The sequence below is a fragment of the Alligator mississippiensis genome, chromosome 8, assembly GCF_030867095.1.
Source record: "Alligator mississippiensis isolate rAllMis1 chromosome 8, rAllMis1, whole genome shotgun sequence".
NCBI lineage: Eukaryota > Metazoa > Chordata > Crocodylia > Alligatoridae > Alligator > Alligator mississippiensis.
The window spans coordinates 14,995,539-15,008,791 of NC_081831.1; the positions used below are offsets into that span (position 1 = coordinate 14,995,539).

The window sequence follows — 13,253 nt, forward strand, 5'->3', positions numbered from 1 at the left end:
TATGATAAATCACATCCAGAGATTTCTGGGGACCTGACCAGTGTTGTTTTTTCCTTTGTTTTTATAGGTTAGTCCATTCATTGATGACAACACTAGAAAAAAATTCCTGATTTATGCAGGGAATGACTATCAAGGTCCTGGGGGGCTTCTGGATTACATCGATAAAGAAATTATCCCAGATTTTCTTGGCGGAGAGTGTATGGTAAGGTTTTAAACTATTGTGTGTTACAGGGGTTGTTTGCAGGAGGCTTTTTTTTTCTTTCACACTTATATAAAACACAAACCTGGGAACACAGATAGGTTATATTCTGCAATCAATCCTGGAACAAGACTGCACTTACACAACTTAGCTAAAATGAAAATTATTTAACTCCCAGGATAGGAAGGAGTGGGTTTCTTGTTCCAGTAACAGCCTTCCAGAAGAGAGAAGATGATCACAGGTTTGCTAAAATTATAACATACAAAGTACACAAAAGCTACAATAATTGGAGGGTGATATCCTTAGCCAGTAGTGCTGTGTTTAATGGTGCCTACCACATAGCAGGAAGGCACTTCTTAATGTGCTTAGCCTCCAAATCCATATGTAATGACGGAAGACCCCATTATAATCACATAGTCTGACTTCTTGCATAATACAAACCCAAGAACTTCATGCCCAATAATTTTTGCATCAGTCTGTGAATCTCCCAACTATTTCTGAATAAACAGATACTTAAGGGTTTGAATACCTTACCAAAAAAATCTCTTAAATTCTTATTAGTTTTTAAAAAATCTACATAGGCTGTGATTTTTAGATTCTCTAGCTCCACTCATGGTTTTTAAAGAGTATCAAATCACCTATAAAGATGCATATTGAACCTCCTCAGTAATGGTACCTGAATTCAGATTGATTATGAAAGCTCTGATCAAAGAAAGGTCTGACAGTTTTAGGAGGCAGTAGTTGAACATTAGAACTGAATCACGAGCCTCGCTTTCATAAAGAAAACTGGTGATGTCAGAGATAATTAAGTTGGTTTATATCAGGATTCTTCAGCTTGCAGGTCTCTGCATTTTGAAACTTGGATCCAAGTCTGTTTCTCAGACCCTTTCTTCAGATTGCCATTAGGAACAGCAGAGCCTTTTCAACATAACTTGCATTTCTTTTGCACCCTCCCTTAGGAATATTGGGACAAGTTACAGCCTTTAACCTTGCAGTAACCTGAGTGGTAGGAAAGTATTCATGAGTTTTATGGCTGGGGAAACTGAAGCAAAGTTAACTTCTTATCTGAGTCCATGAATGGTGTATGCCCCTGGCGGCTGGGGGGCGCACAGCAGCGCCGGCAGGAGCACGGCGGCGGTGAGTGGGGAGCTCCCGCAGATGCTGCCAGCACTGTGGGGGAGGGGTGGGGGGGGTTGCGAGCACCAACCATGGTTCGGCGACCACCCACAGGCACCACCAGCAGCAGTGGCGGTGGCCAGGGTGATCATGGACTGCCCACAGATGCCGCCAGGTGGTGAGCGGTAACCACTTGCAGGTGCCACCGACAATGTCGGCAGCACCTTTTTGCAGTGGGTGAACACCACACGCGTCGCCGCTGTCTGAGGCCACAGCTGTAGAAAGGCAGTTGCTTCACCAAGAATTGATCCCCAAACTGTTCTTCCTGGAGCATGTATTGATATGGATCCTGCGGTAGGCAGGTATGTGTCATGCACAGATACCAGATTATTTTGACTAGCAGTTTCATGAGTTGTGTCTTCATATCCCATTTAAGGGCAGAGTGGCTGCAACTCTGCCTCAGTTCCCTTACTGCCCAAGGCAGTGAGATGGAACCTAGCCCGTTCAGGCACCTCTGAGCACTGCAAAATGGTGGACTGAATAAACCTCAGGCTTAAGTCTTGCTTGTCCTGTGGTGGATAAAAATCTCAAGGATCAAAAGCTGCAGGTACTTGTTCTGTTGGAATAATGCAAGCTGAGTAAATGCTTGGTATGCTTACCATTCTCTGCAAGAAATTGTACTTTGTGAGTTTCAGGATTGGGATTGAAACTCCACCTCCTGGAAAAGTCTGAGGCTTGCAGGCACCCATTCTGATCACACCTGTATGTCCTGTGCTTCATAATGCAGCTACACAATACTTGAATCTCTATGGTGCAGTTACTGTCAAGACCAGACCTGGCAGCTTTGGCACCAGTCAACAGCAGAACACTAGCAACCAAGATGGTTTTTAGGTCAACCACATCAGGCAGCAGTACAGTTCTCTGGAAGCAGAGAAGACTGAAAGGGAACTTTAATAGCAGTCTTCAACTACCTGAAGGGAGGGTTTCAAAAAAGGGTGGAGCTAAACTGTTCTCAGTAGTGGCAGGTGACAGAATAAGGAGCAATGGTCTCAAGTTGCATCAAGGGAAGTTTAGGTTGGATATTAGGAAGAATTTTTTCACTAGGTGGGTAGTAAAACACTGGAACAGGTTACCCAGAGAGGTGCTGCAATCTCCATCCTTGGAGGTTTTCAAGACCTGGATTGACAGAGCCTTGGCTGGGATTATCTAGTTGGGGATGGTCCTGCTTTGAGCAGGGGGTTGGACTAGATGACCTCCTGAGGCCCCTTCCAACCATAATTTTCTATGACTCTATGAAAGAAGTGACCCCCAAGTACCAAGGCACCATCTTAGAGAGGAACTCTGTATTTTCCAGGGAGACATGAAAAGTCATTTGAGGCAAACTACCAGGTCTCTGATTGAATCAAATGCTAGCAGCGAGGAGCAGGCTTGTTCTTGTGTCCCAGTACCAAGAGTGCCTCCTCCAATATTGACTCTAGTAGCGGGAGGAAGTGCACCTGCTAATATTAGCACAGACATTACTGATGTGGTGCCCATTGCAGCACCAGTACAGGTGGGCCTCTTGCTGTTGAAGTAAATATCGTCCCTGGCATCCAGCACAGAACTATCCCCCACAACATCCAGAATGATATTGTCAAAAGACCGAAAGGCTTTTGTACAACTCAGCTGCCTTCTCACCAGTGCTGGTGTTGGTCTGGTTGCCAGCCAGACGACCTCCAGTATGTTACAAACTCCATTTTGGAGTTACTGTTTTTCACCTTCCCAAACATGCTGTTGTCATGAAGAAGAAAATGCATCCCTCTGCAAAAGCTGCTAGCTATACTTCAGGTGCTAGAGCACAGAAGAGCAGAACTTGTGTACACAACTCCTTAGTGTGTCACCTAACTTTCCAAAGACCTTTTCTTCCAATTACTGGATGAAGTGTTAACAAATACCAATGCCAGGGATTTAGAAGCTTTTTGTGCAGATGGGAAACTATCTTTTTATATAGGTTTATTGTTTTTTTTTAAAAAGCATCTTAACAAAAAATGTATGATTTAAATTTTAAAAAATCTTTTTTTCAATCCTCCTTGCCTGGAGTATTCTGTTGACCTACAAGCATTATGCACTTAATACAGCAGCCAGGCCAGATGCACAGCTCCAAGTGATTGTCCTTATTTGTGGTATTCCAATCTGATGCATGGGCACCAAAAGAACACTTTGTCTAAAGTGTCTGCTCCCCAAACTCAATCTCCAAAGCTTTCCCCCAGCCTTCCCACAGTGGCAGGGAAGGGACCAGAGCAACCAACAGACCTGATTCCTTCTCATTGCCCAGAACTGGAATTGTGTTGGACCAGTTATTTAAGATACTTCTGTTATTAGTCTTTTTTTAAATGTTATTAACTCGCTCTTCTATGTTTCATGGGGATTCTTCTGAACTCTTTTTGGTTCTTTTGAATTCTTTCTTTTTAAGATATTGTCTGTTGTAATGTAGTGCTTGCATATTAGGCATTTTGGAACCGTGCCTTTTTATTTTAAAGAGGCAGCTACTTACAGTAGCCACGGCTTGTAGTGGAGGAGTCTGTTCTTTGTAACTTACAACCATGTCGGTCTTTTTAAGGTTGTGGCAAAATTCACTGCTTAAGTAAGCAAAAGTGACTGTTGCTACAAAACAAATCAAAATATTGCAAAGGTCCATGCCAGTTTTGGAGAACAGTGAGAGATCCTACTCTTCCTGGTTAGCTTCTGAATAAAGCCTAAGTCTTTTAAGAGCACAAGTGTAGGAGTTGCACAGCTGTCACCTGCTGTGACGCACATAAAATAGCTTTGTCTTGTATCCTGTGGTTGGTGCAATTCAGTAAAGAGTAGAAAGTTAAAATAGCTGTATCTTTAGCTGTGACCCTTATTTGGAGAACACACATCATGGCTTGTCAACTTTTGGTTCAGTCATGCCAAAATATTAGGGCTGTGTGAAGCTTCGCATGGTGATTTGATTCAGAGGAGTTACAGCCTGATTTTTAGTGGCCAAATCTCTGAATCTGAATTGCATCAGGGGACCAATTTAAAGGTCCAAATCAATTCAAAGCTCTCCAAATCTTCAGAACAGATTTGGAGAGCTTTGATGATTCAGGTAGTCCCTGGTGGCTGCAGCCAGCTCCAAGCTGTTAAGTACTAGGGGTGGGGGAGGTGGGGCTGAAGAAGGGGAGAGGGGACCATGGGGGGGATCCCTGGCTGCCACAGCTCCTGGTACTTTAAAGAAAAGCCTCAGTGCTCACTGGGCGCTGCTGGGCGGGGGAGCGATTCCCACTGCCCCGTGCTGCATGGGGGGGCGCTGCATGGGTGCCCCGCCTGGGCCAGCTCCAGCACTTTAAGGGGAAAAAAAGGCTGAGTAAAGCCACAGGACTCACCGCTCCTGGTGTGGTCTCGGGGCTTCAGGTGGCTTGTGCAGATCCCCCCCACGTGGCGTGGGACAAGCTGGGGAGGGGGGGGCAGTGGGGATTGCCCCCTGCTGGCAGGAATGTAGTCTGGGGGGGTTGGGGTTTTTTTCTTAAAGGGCCGGAGCTGGTCCAGGCGAGGCACCCATAGGGGGACTGGGGGAGCGAGGGGGGGGGGGGGTCAGGGGGCTTGTGCAGAGCACCCCCACACAGTGGGGGGCAGCAGGGTTTGCTCCCCACCTGGCAGCACCTGCTGAGCTGGGGCTTTTTTAACAAGTGCTGGGAGCTAAGGTGAGCCGGGGCAGCTATTGCTGGGCTGGGAGACCGGGCGGGAGATGGGCCAGGCCTGGGCGATTTCAGGGATTTGGCAGCAGCTGAATCTCCGAATCAGATTCACCCGAATCGAATTGGGACAGCGATTTGAATCGCCAAATCAAATCACTGTCGTCGTCGCCCCCCCCCCCCCCCGAATTGGCCAAATCCGAAGCGAATACTAGCCGCTTCGCACAAGCCTACATGATATTATTTTTTAAGTGTTTTTTCAGACTAACTTGCTATGTCACTGTCAGCAATGCTAGTGTGGCAGCACGACTTTGCAAGGATAGTTAAATTGTAAATTGTTTTAATGCCTTTATTATTAAATCTCCAGTGTGAAGTTCCAGAGGGTGGGCTGGTTCCCAAGTCTCTATACCGGACTGCAGAAGAGTTGGAAAATGAAGACTTAAAACTGTGGACTGAAACAATCTATCAGTCTGCAAGCGTCTTCAAAGGAGCTCCACATGAGGTAAGGGTGCACTCTCCCATTCTCTTGTTTCACCTCAGCGTAGCTGTCTCTAGTGCAGTGGTTCTCAACTTTTTAGACTTACAGGACCCCCTGGAAAATGCCAGCTTTTAGCTTGCACTTGTTTTTCTTGACTATAGAAAAATGGAGCAGGTCATCTGTTGCAAAGAACTCGGACCACAATTGATACTGGATACCTGTTTGAAATCTCTGGGTTTATCTTATGAGTCATGTGTAAGGGCTGTCCTTTCTAATAGTACTAATATTGCATGGCACCCTGTGATAGCCAGGCTGTGGTACCCTTGTTGGGAATCACTGATGTAAAGACTGAGTTTGGGTTATATTTAAAGTGGATATTTGGCTCTTCCCTAGAAACCCCCAGGTAGAAGTTGGAAGATCCAAAGAAGCTTTCTTTGACACCCTGAATAATGCAGGCCAAAACTGGGATCTGGATCCTTTTGTGTAAATGGGGTTTTTTGTACTCTTAAGGAAACATAGGAGACAGGAGAATGTACTAGTAGGCTACTTTGTTGCATACCTACACTAGAGGCCCAGCACTTGTTAAATTATTAAAATAAAGCTGCTGGTTCTCTCCATATCAGTCGGATGACTTTCCTCCAATGTAGATTTTAAACTAGAATCCATAAAGAACTGAGCAAATTAATGCCTTGCCTTTCAAGACTTTTAAAGAGTTGATCACTTTTTAGATGGCTTAAATTTACTTATCCAATGAACTTCTCTATTACTATTTGCTAATTGAACAACTATGTTCTTGAAAAGGGCCCCTGCAAATTGGTTTTCTATCCTTCCTGATTTTTAATAGGTATATATGTATGTATGCGAATGAAAGGGTCTTAATGTGTGTTAGATCCACAGGAATTGAGGAACGTCAGTTAGGTCTTTCCTGTTTTTGCTGGAAGTATCTCTAGGGGATGCAGGCATTTGGATTGGAGACCCTTGGCCCTAACTAAAAAGCTGTATATAGGAAGGAGGATGGGAGATGACTTTTGGGTGTTTCTGTATCATAAACAAGCAAGAAAGCACAGCCATTCTACAGCATGTGTTACCTGGTTAGGAAGAAAAACATTTGAGGGTCTCGTCTCAAAATAAGCAATAGGATAAATGAGTAAATAGACAGAATAAAATTGAGCCGGTCAATATTAGCTTTTCTATGCTAATAAGGATTTTATTTTTCCTCAGCCCATTGCTATCTTCAATGATCTTCTTCTCTCTCTAGATTCTCATTCAGATTGTGGATGCTTCATCTGTAATTACCTGGGATTTTGATGTGTGTAAAGGCGACATTGTTTTTAACATCTATCACTCCAAAAGAGCTCCACAGCCTCCTAAAAAAGAATCTCTTGGAGCCCATAGCATTACATCTCCTGGTGGGAACAATGTACAGCTGATAGACAAAGTCTGGCAGTTAGGGCGTGATTACAGCATGGTAGAGTCTCCACTCACCTGCAGAGAAGGCGAGAGTGTGCAGGTAAGATGATTTAATTTTGGTGTTGAAGCAAGGCTTTCTTTTGCCAAATGTGGTGGTTTATTCCCAAAGCTGATTCCTTACAAATAAAGAACAATAGCTGTCATTACTCTCCCCTCCCTCCCCATATCTGTTTCCATTAATCAGCCTGACTTGCATTCAAGATTGATCAAATAAAACACTTAAAACATCCAGATCCAAAAAGCAGGTTTTGCTTTCTGAGATGGGCAGAACCAAACTAGCATGTCTCTGTGGTAAGAATTAGGGATTAAAAATGATCCTCAGATGCTCTTCAGGCCTCTGCCCTAGACTGTAACCTTGAACCCATCACTGAGGCCACAACTACTTATTTAGGTGATTAAGGATGGGCTGCAGGCACCTAAGCAAACTGGGCCTGGCTGCTGAAGTACCAAACACTGCCACCTCCTTTTGATTTCCAGCTGTAGATTTTCAGCAACTTTTGAAAAGGAAGCTTCTCCTTCAATGTGCCTAACTTGGTGTTTGGCTCTGGAAAATGTTGCCATTAATCTAATGAGGCCCAATTTCTTTTTCTGTTGATATGGGGTTGAAGTGGATTTGGCAGCAGCTAAAAGAAGCAGGAAATTATAGATATACAAGCAGTCCTCGACTTAGTGTTTCAAGTTGCAGTGTTTCATATTTACAACGTTTATAAATTGACATCCTGTTTCAACCTTATGACGTCAGTTTCGACTTCACAACGCTCGATCTGATGCGATGCCATGCCAGCGAACAAGCTCGCTGCATCGCTTATCTCCCTGAACAACATCTGTCCAAACTTCCTTGGATGCTTTCTTTAAGAAAGCAGACAAGACTCCAGAAAAACCTGCAGCCAAGGCTGCTGAGAAGACTCCAGCCATGAGCCTTTCAAGAAGTCCAGCAAAGTCACCTCAAAGAAGTCCTTTCAAATCAATATGATTGCTATTTACAATATAAATACATTAATGTAACTATATTACTCATCTGTAATTGATTGAGTATAAAATTCTGGGGTATTTTTGGTGAAAATAAGGTATCGGGCCTTGGTTCAGGTACTAATCCCCCATTTATAACATTGTTTCTTATGGGAAAATTGGTCCCAAGTTATGTTTCGACTTAAGACACGGTTTTCAGGAACCAGTTGTGTTGCAAGTCCAAGGAGTGCCTGTAATGCTGTTTGGAATTACAGATTTGAGCACCTAGTCATAGAAATCAACTTGAAGACTGTTTTTTTGTTTATTTGGTTTTTTCCCTAGTGATGGTTGAGATGGTTTAATTTTACTTCATATTTTCACATAAGAAAGGTTAGATTCTTTTTTAATTTTATTAGCTTATTTTAGGCAGGTCCAATTGAACAGTGATGTACTGGGCTGACAAGCAGAAATGTCAATATTTGAGAAGAAATGGGCACGTTGGCATTTTCCTGAATTCTGAAAAATACAGTTCAAACTTGAAAACCTTTGACTTAGAGTTCATTTCCATTTGCTGCTGTTTCTTCTAGGGGTCACATGTGACTAGATGGCCAGGCTTCTATATTCTCCAGTGGAAATTTCATAGCATGCCTGCATGTGCTACGACTAGCCTGCCTCGTGTGGATGATGTACTGGCATCTCTACAGGTCTCCTCCCATAAGTGCAAAGTGATGTACTATACAGAAGTAATAGGATCAGAAGACTTCAGGTATGTGTGGTGTAGGTTTGCCAACATCAAGTATTCTCTCTGACTTTCTGCCTTTTTAGCTTGATAATATTCTGGTGTATGTAGCAAGCCAAGTCCACTAAAGAAAAATATTATGTATATTCAATAGTTGTTTTTAACTGGATAGCAAACTGAGGACTTTTACCACTGCACAAAAATCTATATAGGTTTGCACGTAATGTTTGAAGATGCAGGCAGCCGGTGAGGCAAGGGGGTGGAGAAACTAGTAATTTTATCTAGGGGTGCACTGATTTTTAAAGCCTTTTTTTTTTTTTTTTTTTTTTTTTTTTTTTTTTACCAGTACCAATGGCCGATTTTTATTATCTGTTAGCACTATATATTGGTTGAAGCAAAACCAAGAAGCATCTTCCAGATAGCAGCATCAGATTTTTCCAAAAACACAACCATCCATTCCTGGCATCTTGTGTTGGTCGGGCATACAAGACTTTTTAAGTGCCAGTGTTGAGGTTAGCAAAGAGTTAGGTTTACTTACTTTTTTTCCACTTACTTACTTTGCCAAGTGGAGTGGTAAATGGCAAAGATGTACAGCAGAACTAATAAATTCCTTGTGCTCTCAAACCTCCAACTTCTGTTTTTATTGCAGAGGATCTATGACCAGCCTTGAATCAAGCCACAGCGGGTTCTCCCAGCTCAGTGCTGCCACAACTTCTTCCAGTCAGTCCCACTCCAGCTCCATGATTTCCAGGTAGTGCCACAGCAAATGAAAGGCAAACGGATGAGATGGCTGGACCCTCGTCTGTGGCAGCTGACTGTAATGCTGCATATTCAAGTGGCAAATGCAAAAACAAAAGCCTTTTATAGATAGTAAAGTAGCTGTTCAAATTTTAAACTTTGTGTTTTTGTTTAAGTTAGATCTGACAGCTAATTTCTAACTTCAGCCCTAACCCTGACTCAGCCATAGATTTTTGTATGCATGCTTGCACAAATCCTAACTTTAAACCACAAGGGCTCTCATGGAAGGAAAGAAATCAATGTCTTGGTTAAGAATTACTTTGTAAACTATTACCTGTATGCAAAAAAAAAGAAAAAAAGAACTCCACTCCCCAAACTACTCCTCAGTGCATTAGGAAGCAACAGTAAAGCTCCTGTCAGTAAGTTCCTTGCCACATTATGAAATATCCTGTGATCTTCCAGCTGTTGTTAAACATGCTCCCACGGCCAGTCACTGATATTCAAGGAACTAAAGAAAGCAGTTGTTGGATGCTCAAGATAACCTGGATCACCAATGAGCTACATTCTTTTTTTTTCGAGTCACCGCCATGGAGTGGTGGGCAAACTGTTAACACTAATACCTTCTGCATGAACACATTGTTGGGGGGCGGGGGGGGGGTCCCATCTCTGATAATTGAGGGTTTAAAGGCAAATCTGACCCTATTGAATTTAGATTTTCAAGCACTGACAGTGGGGAGGCAAGGGGCAGAGAGCAGGCTCTCCCTCACCACAACCCAAAGGCTGGTCCACATTGGGTCCTGGGGTTTATTCCTTATTCTGTTTTGGAGTAGCACTTTACCCCACTCCACGTATCTATTACACTTCAAGCACTCATTTTCCTGGCACTTACCTCTTGCTAGATGAACATCTAGTACACATCTTTCTGAAGCAGACATAGGTTTGCTCTGTAGATCAGTCAGAGGCACGGTGACATCTTCCTGTGCACTGCTCTCTTAAAACTTCCCTCTCTGGCCTTGTGTACGTCAGGGGAAAAAGGAGAACTATACTTACCACCAGTGAATGTTATAATATAGAGGGTTTTTTTCTTTTCTCCCCCACCAAAGCAATTGGCTACTCGGTCACCAAGGTACATAGAGGCTTTAAATGCTGAGTAAATGCTCTTAATTTGTGAGCTAAAACCCAGCATTCAGAGCATTAATATGTTGTATTATACTTCATTGCCAAGTAGAATATAAGAGATTCCAGCTCGGAGCCCCAGCATGAGTTGTTTTATATAGACCACTGGTCAGAGGTCTTCTTCCTGCTAAGGAGCTGAACTGCTATACATGTGAATAGCTAGTTGAACCAAGATCCAGAAAGAACTGCAATGGCCTTATTTGAGGCATGAGGAAAAATCAGCTGAATTATTGCACTGTAAGAATAGGAATTTTAAAACGATTCCATGCTGCCCTACTTCAGAGGAAGCTGGACCTGTGGATTTGGTATAAATACCTTTTACTGCACAGCACTAAACCTATACAGTATTGGTCACACTGCAATGGGGAAATGGCAAACTGATGTTGACATGCAGTATGTTAAGCTCCATCCTGAAGCGCAACTAATGAAAGCCAGTCCTGATGTGGAGTGTTGCTAATGAAGTTATAATGAAAACTCATCAACAGGGGGGAAAACAATCCCACTGCACTGAACTGGGAAACTCTCTTCTAATCAAGTGTATTGTTTTAAAAGGTAGCAGTTTGGCTGCTACTTTGGCTATCAGAAATGTTGGCCAACTGATCTTGTAGAAAACTACCTTGCAGGTGTTAAATAGTTCCACACCCAGAATCTGTACAGTTTATGCACGATGGTCTGTCTTCTACTGTGAGCATAAGCCATCTGTCTAGTAAGAACCCTGCTTCCTGATGTACGTTTCAAGGGAGATAACTCCATTGTCGGCAGGCAGGAGCCAGTGTTCCACACGCAAGAGTTAATGCCTCTAAAGGCACCATAGGATTAACTACCCCAGTGACACTTAGTTTTTTCCAAAGGGCACCTCCCTTTTTCCAAGTTATAAGGGCTCTACCTTGAAGCTGGTCCCCTCTTTTTCTCTCTCTCTCTCCTTTTTTTTCTCTCTCTCTCTTTCTCTCTCAGATGGCGATTTTGCTGACAGCTGTAAAGAAACTGCTTCATTCAACAATCCACATCTGTCCAGAGGTGTCTGGCTTTATAGACCTTTTTGACTTGCAGTCACTTTTCAAGTCTGAAGATTTATCTTTTTTTTTTTTCTTTTTTCAGTTGGCTCAAAAAGTGGCAATTGCGAGGGGTATTTTTTTTCTTTTGCCCTCCCCTGTAAGTCTAATGCATCTTTAAGAGCTCAAAGCACATGACAGCACAAACAGTTAAACTACCAGAGAAGCAAAATGTAACTCTTCCTAGTGAAGTGCTATGGCAAATATGACTTGATTATGCAGTTTGAAATAGACCTGATGAATTTCAATACCCTTGACTTTTTAATGTGGGATCGCTGTTCTTTTCTGCCAGCAGTGACCATCCTGTGGGATCCTGTTTTTTTATCCCTGCATTACTGGTCTCCTTTCCATACTCCTGTCTGTATTCATGAATTGAATTGCATATCCAATTCTGTAAATGTTTTGTAAACATATTACCTCACTCTTGGTAATGAGATACTGATAGTCTTTAAAAGATTTTTTTATTGTTATCAATAATAAATGTGAACTGGTTTAAAAAAAAATCCTTCAAGTTTTTTCATTTGTAGCCTGGTTCAGAAAGGTGGGACTGTGGAGTCTGTGGAAAGTTGTGTTCTGGCTCTGAGGGGCTGTGCAGTGTTATTGAGAGACTGACAAAAATCTAGCCACCAGTGTTAATATTTAGCTTTGTCATTCAGAAACACATTATCTGAGCATGGCTTAAACAGGGGTGCTCAACTTCCAGCCTGCAGGCAAAATCCAGTCCACTGAGCCCCTGCATCTGCCCCATGGGGCTTTCCAGAGTCCAGAGATTTGGCAGCAGAGGAGCAGTGGCCATCCTCCCTGCCAAATTCCCAAACCCCAAGCCCTATGTGGCTCGTTGGGGCTGGGCACCACTCCCTTGCCCCCCTATGGGAATGCATGGTATCTGCTCCAAGCACCGGGTTGGAACCAGAGCTAGCCTGTGCATGGACTAGGTACTACCCATCTGACCCACCAGGGAAAAAGGTTGAGCACCACTGAGTTAGAATATATAAAGTTAATCCAAGGTGTAGTGGGAAGAGTTGCCTTTTCTAAAAGGCAGGGGTTTGGCTGTGTTGGGTCCTGACAGAAATTGAGTTATCGTAGGAACTGGCAAAAAATCTTTCTTCTGTAATACAAACTACCCATTCCTTCTCCCTGTCTGGGAATAAGCAAGAGAAACCAAGATGATTAATACATTAATCGCATCCCAAATGTGCAAGAATAGGTGCCTAGATTTAATCACTTCATAAGTTGTAACATGCCACATGTGCAAGCTATTTATGGCATGACAAAATGGCAAACTGGCCACACAGATTCTCCAGGCTGTTTAATGTGGACCATCTTGATGGTGGCTTGGTATTGTGCATTAATTGAAATGTGGGGCATGCTAAAGCCAAACCGTGCAGCACTCTGCTTTGCAGGTGCTCAGTGGTGGGGTGGGAGGGAGGTGGGGGAACTGATGGGGTCCCCCAACTCACTAAGGTCCAATCAAAGCAGCAGGGGTCAGCTTCAGAGGTGCTGGGGAGGGGGGCAGTTCATTCCTTCCCTCCTGCCCAGGAAGTTTAACCCTGTATGCCAGGCAGTCCTGCTCTGGCTGCCCCTGTCCAGCACCTACTCTTGCACAAAGCAGCCCCATGCAGGGCTGAACTGGACATAGTTT

At 43.4% G+C, this 13,253-nt stretch overlaps 1 protein-coding gene across 5 annotated transcripts in view; it reads left to right on the top strand.

Moving 5' to 3' along the window:
- SEC14L1 (SEC14 like lipid binding 1) overlaps positions 1–12,114 on the top strand; it is a 106,075-nt gene extending 93,961 nt beyond the window's left edge. For all 5 annotated transcript variants that reach the window (XM_059732168.1, XM_059732167.1, XM_059732169.1 and 2 more), the window contains 6 exons: positions 68–202; positions 5,378–5,512; positions 6,747–6,998; positions 8,494–8,672; positions 9,295–9,396; positions 11,514–12,114. In XM_059732168.1, coding sequence (XP_059588151.1) covers positions 68–202; positions 5,378–5,512; positions 6,747–6,998; positions 8,494–8,672; positions 9,295–9,396; positions 11,514–11,529 — 819 coding nt within the window. In that variant the 3' untranslated portion in view covers positions 11,530–12,114. The remainder of the gene's footprint in view (positions 1–67; positions 203–5,377; positions 5,513–6,746; positions 6,999–8,493; positions 8,673–9,294; positions 9,397–11,513) is intronic.
- The last annotated feature ends 1,139 nt before the right edge of the window (positions 12,115–13,253 follow it).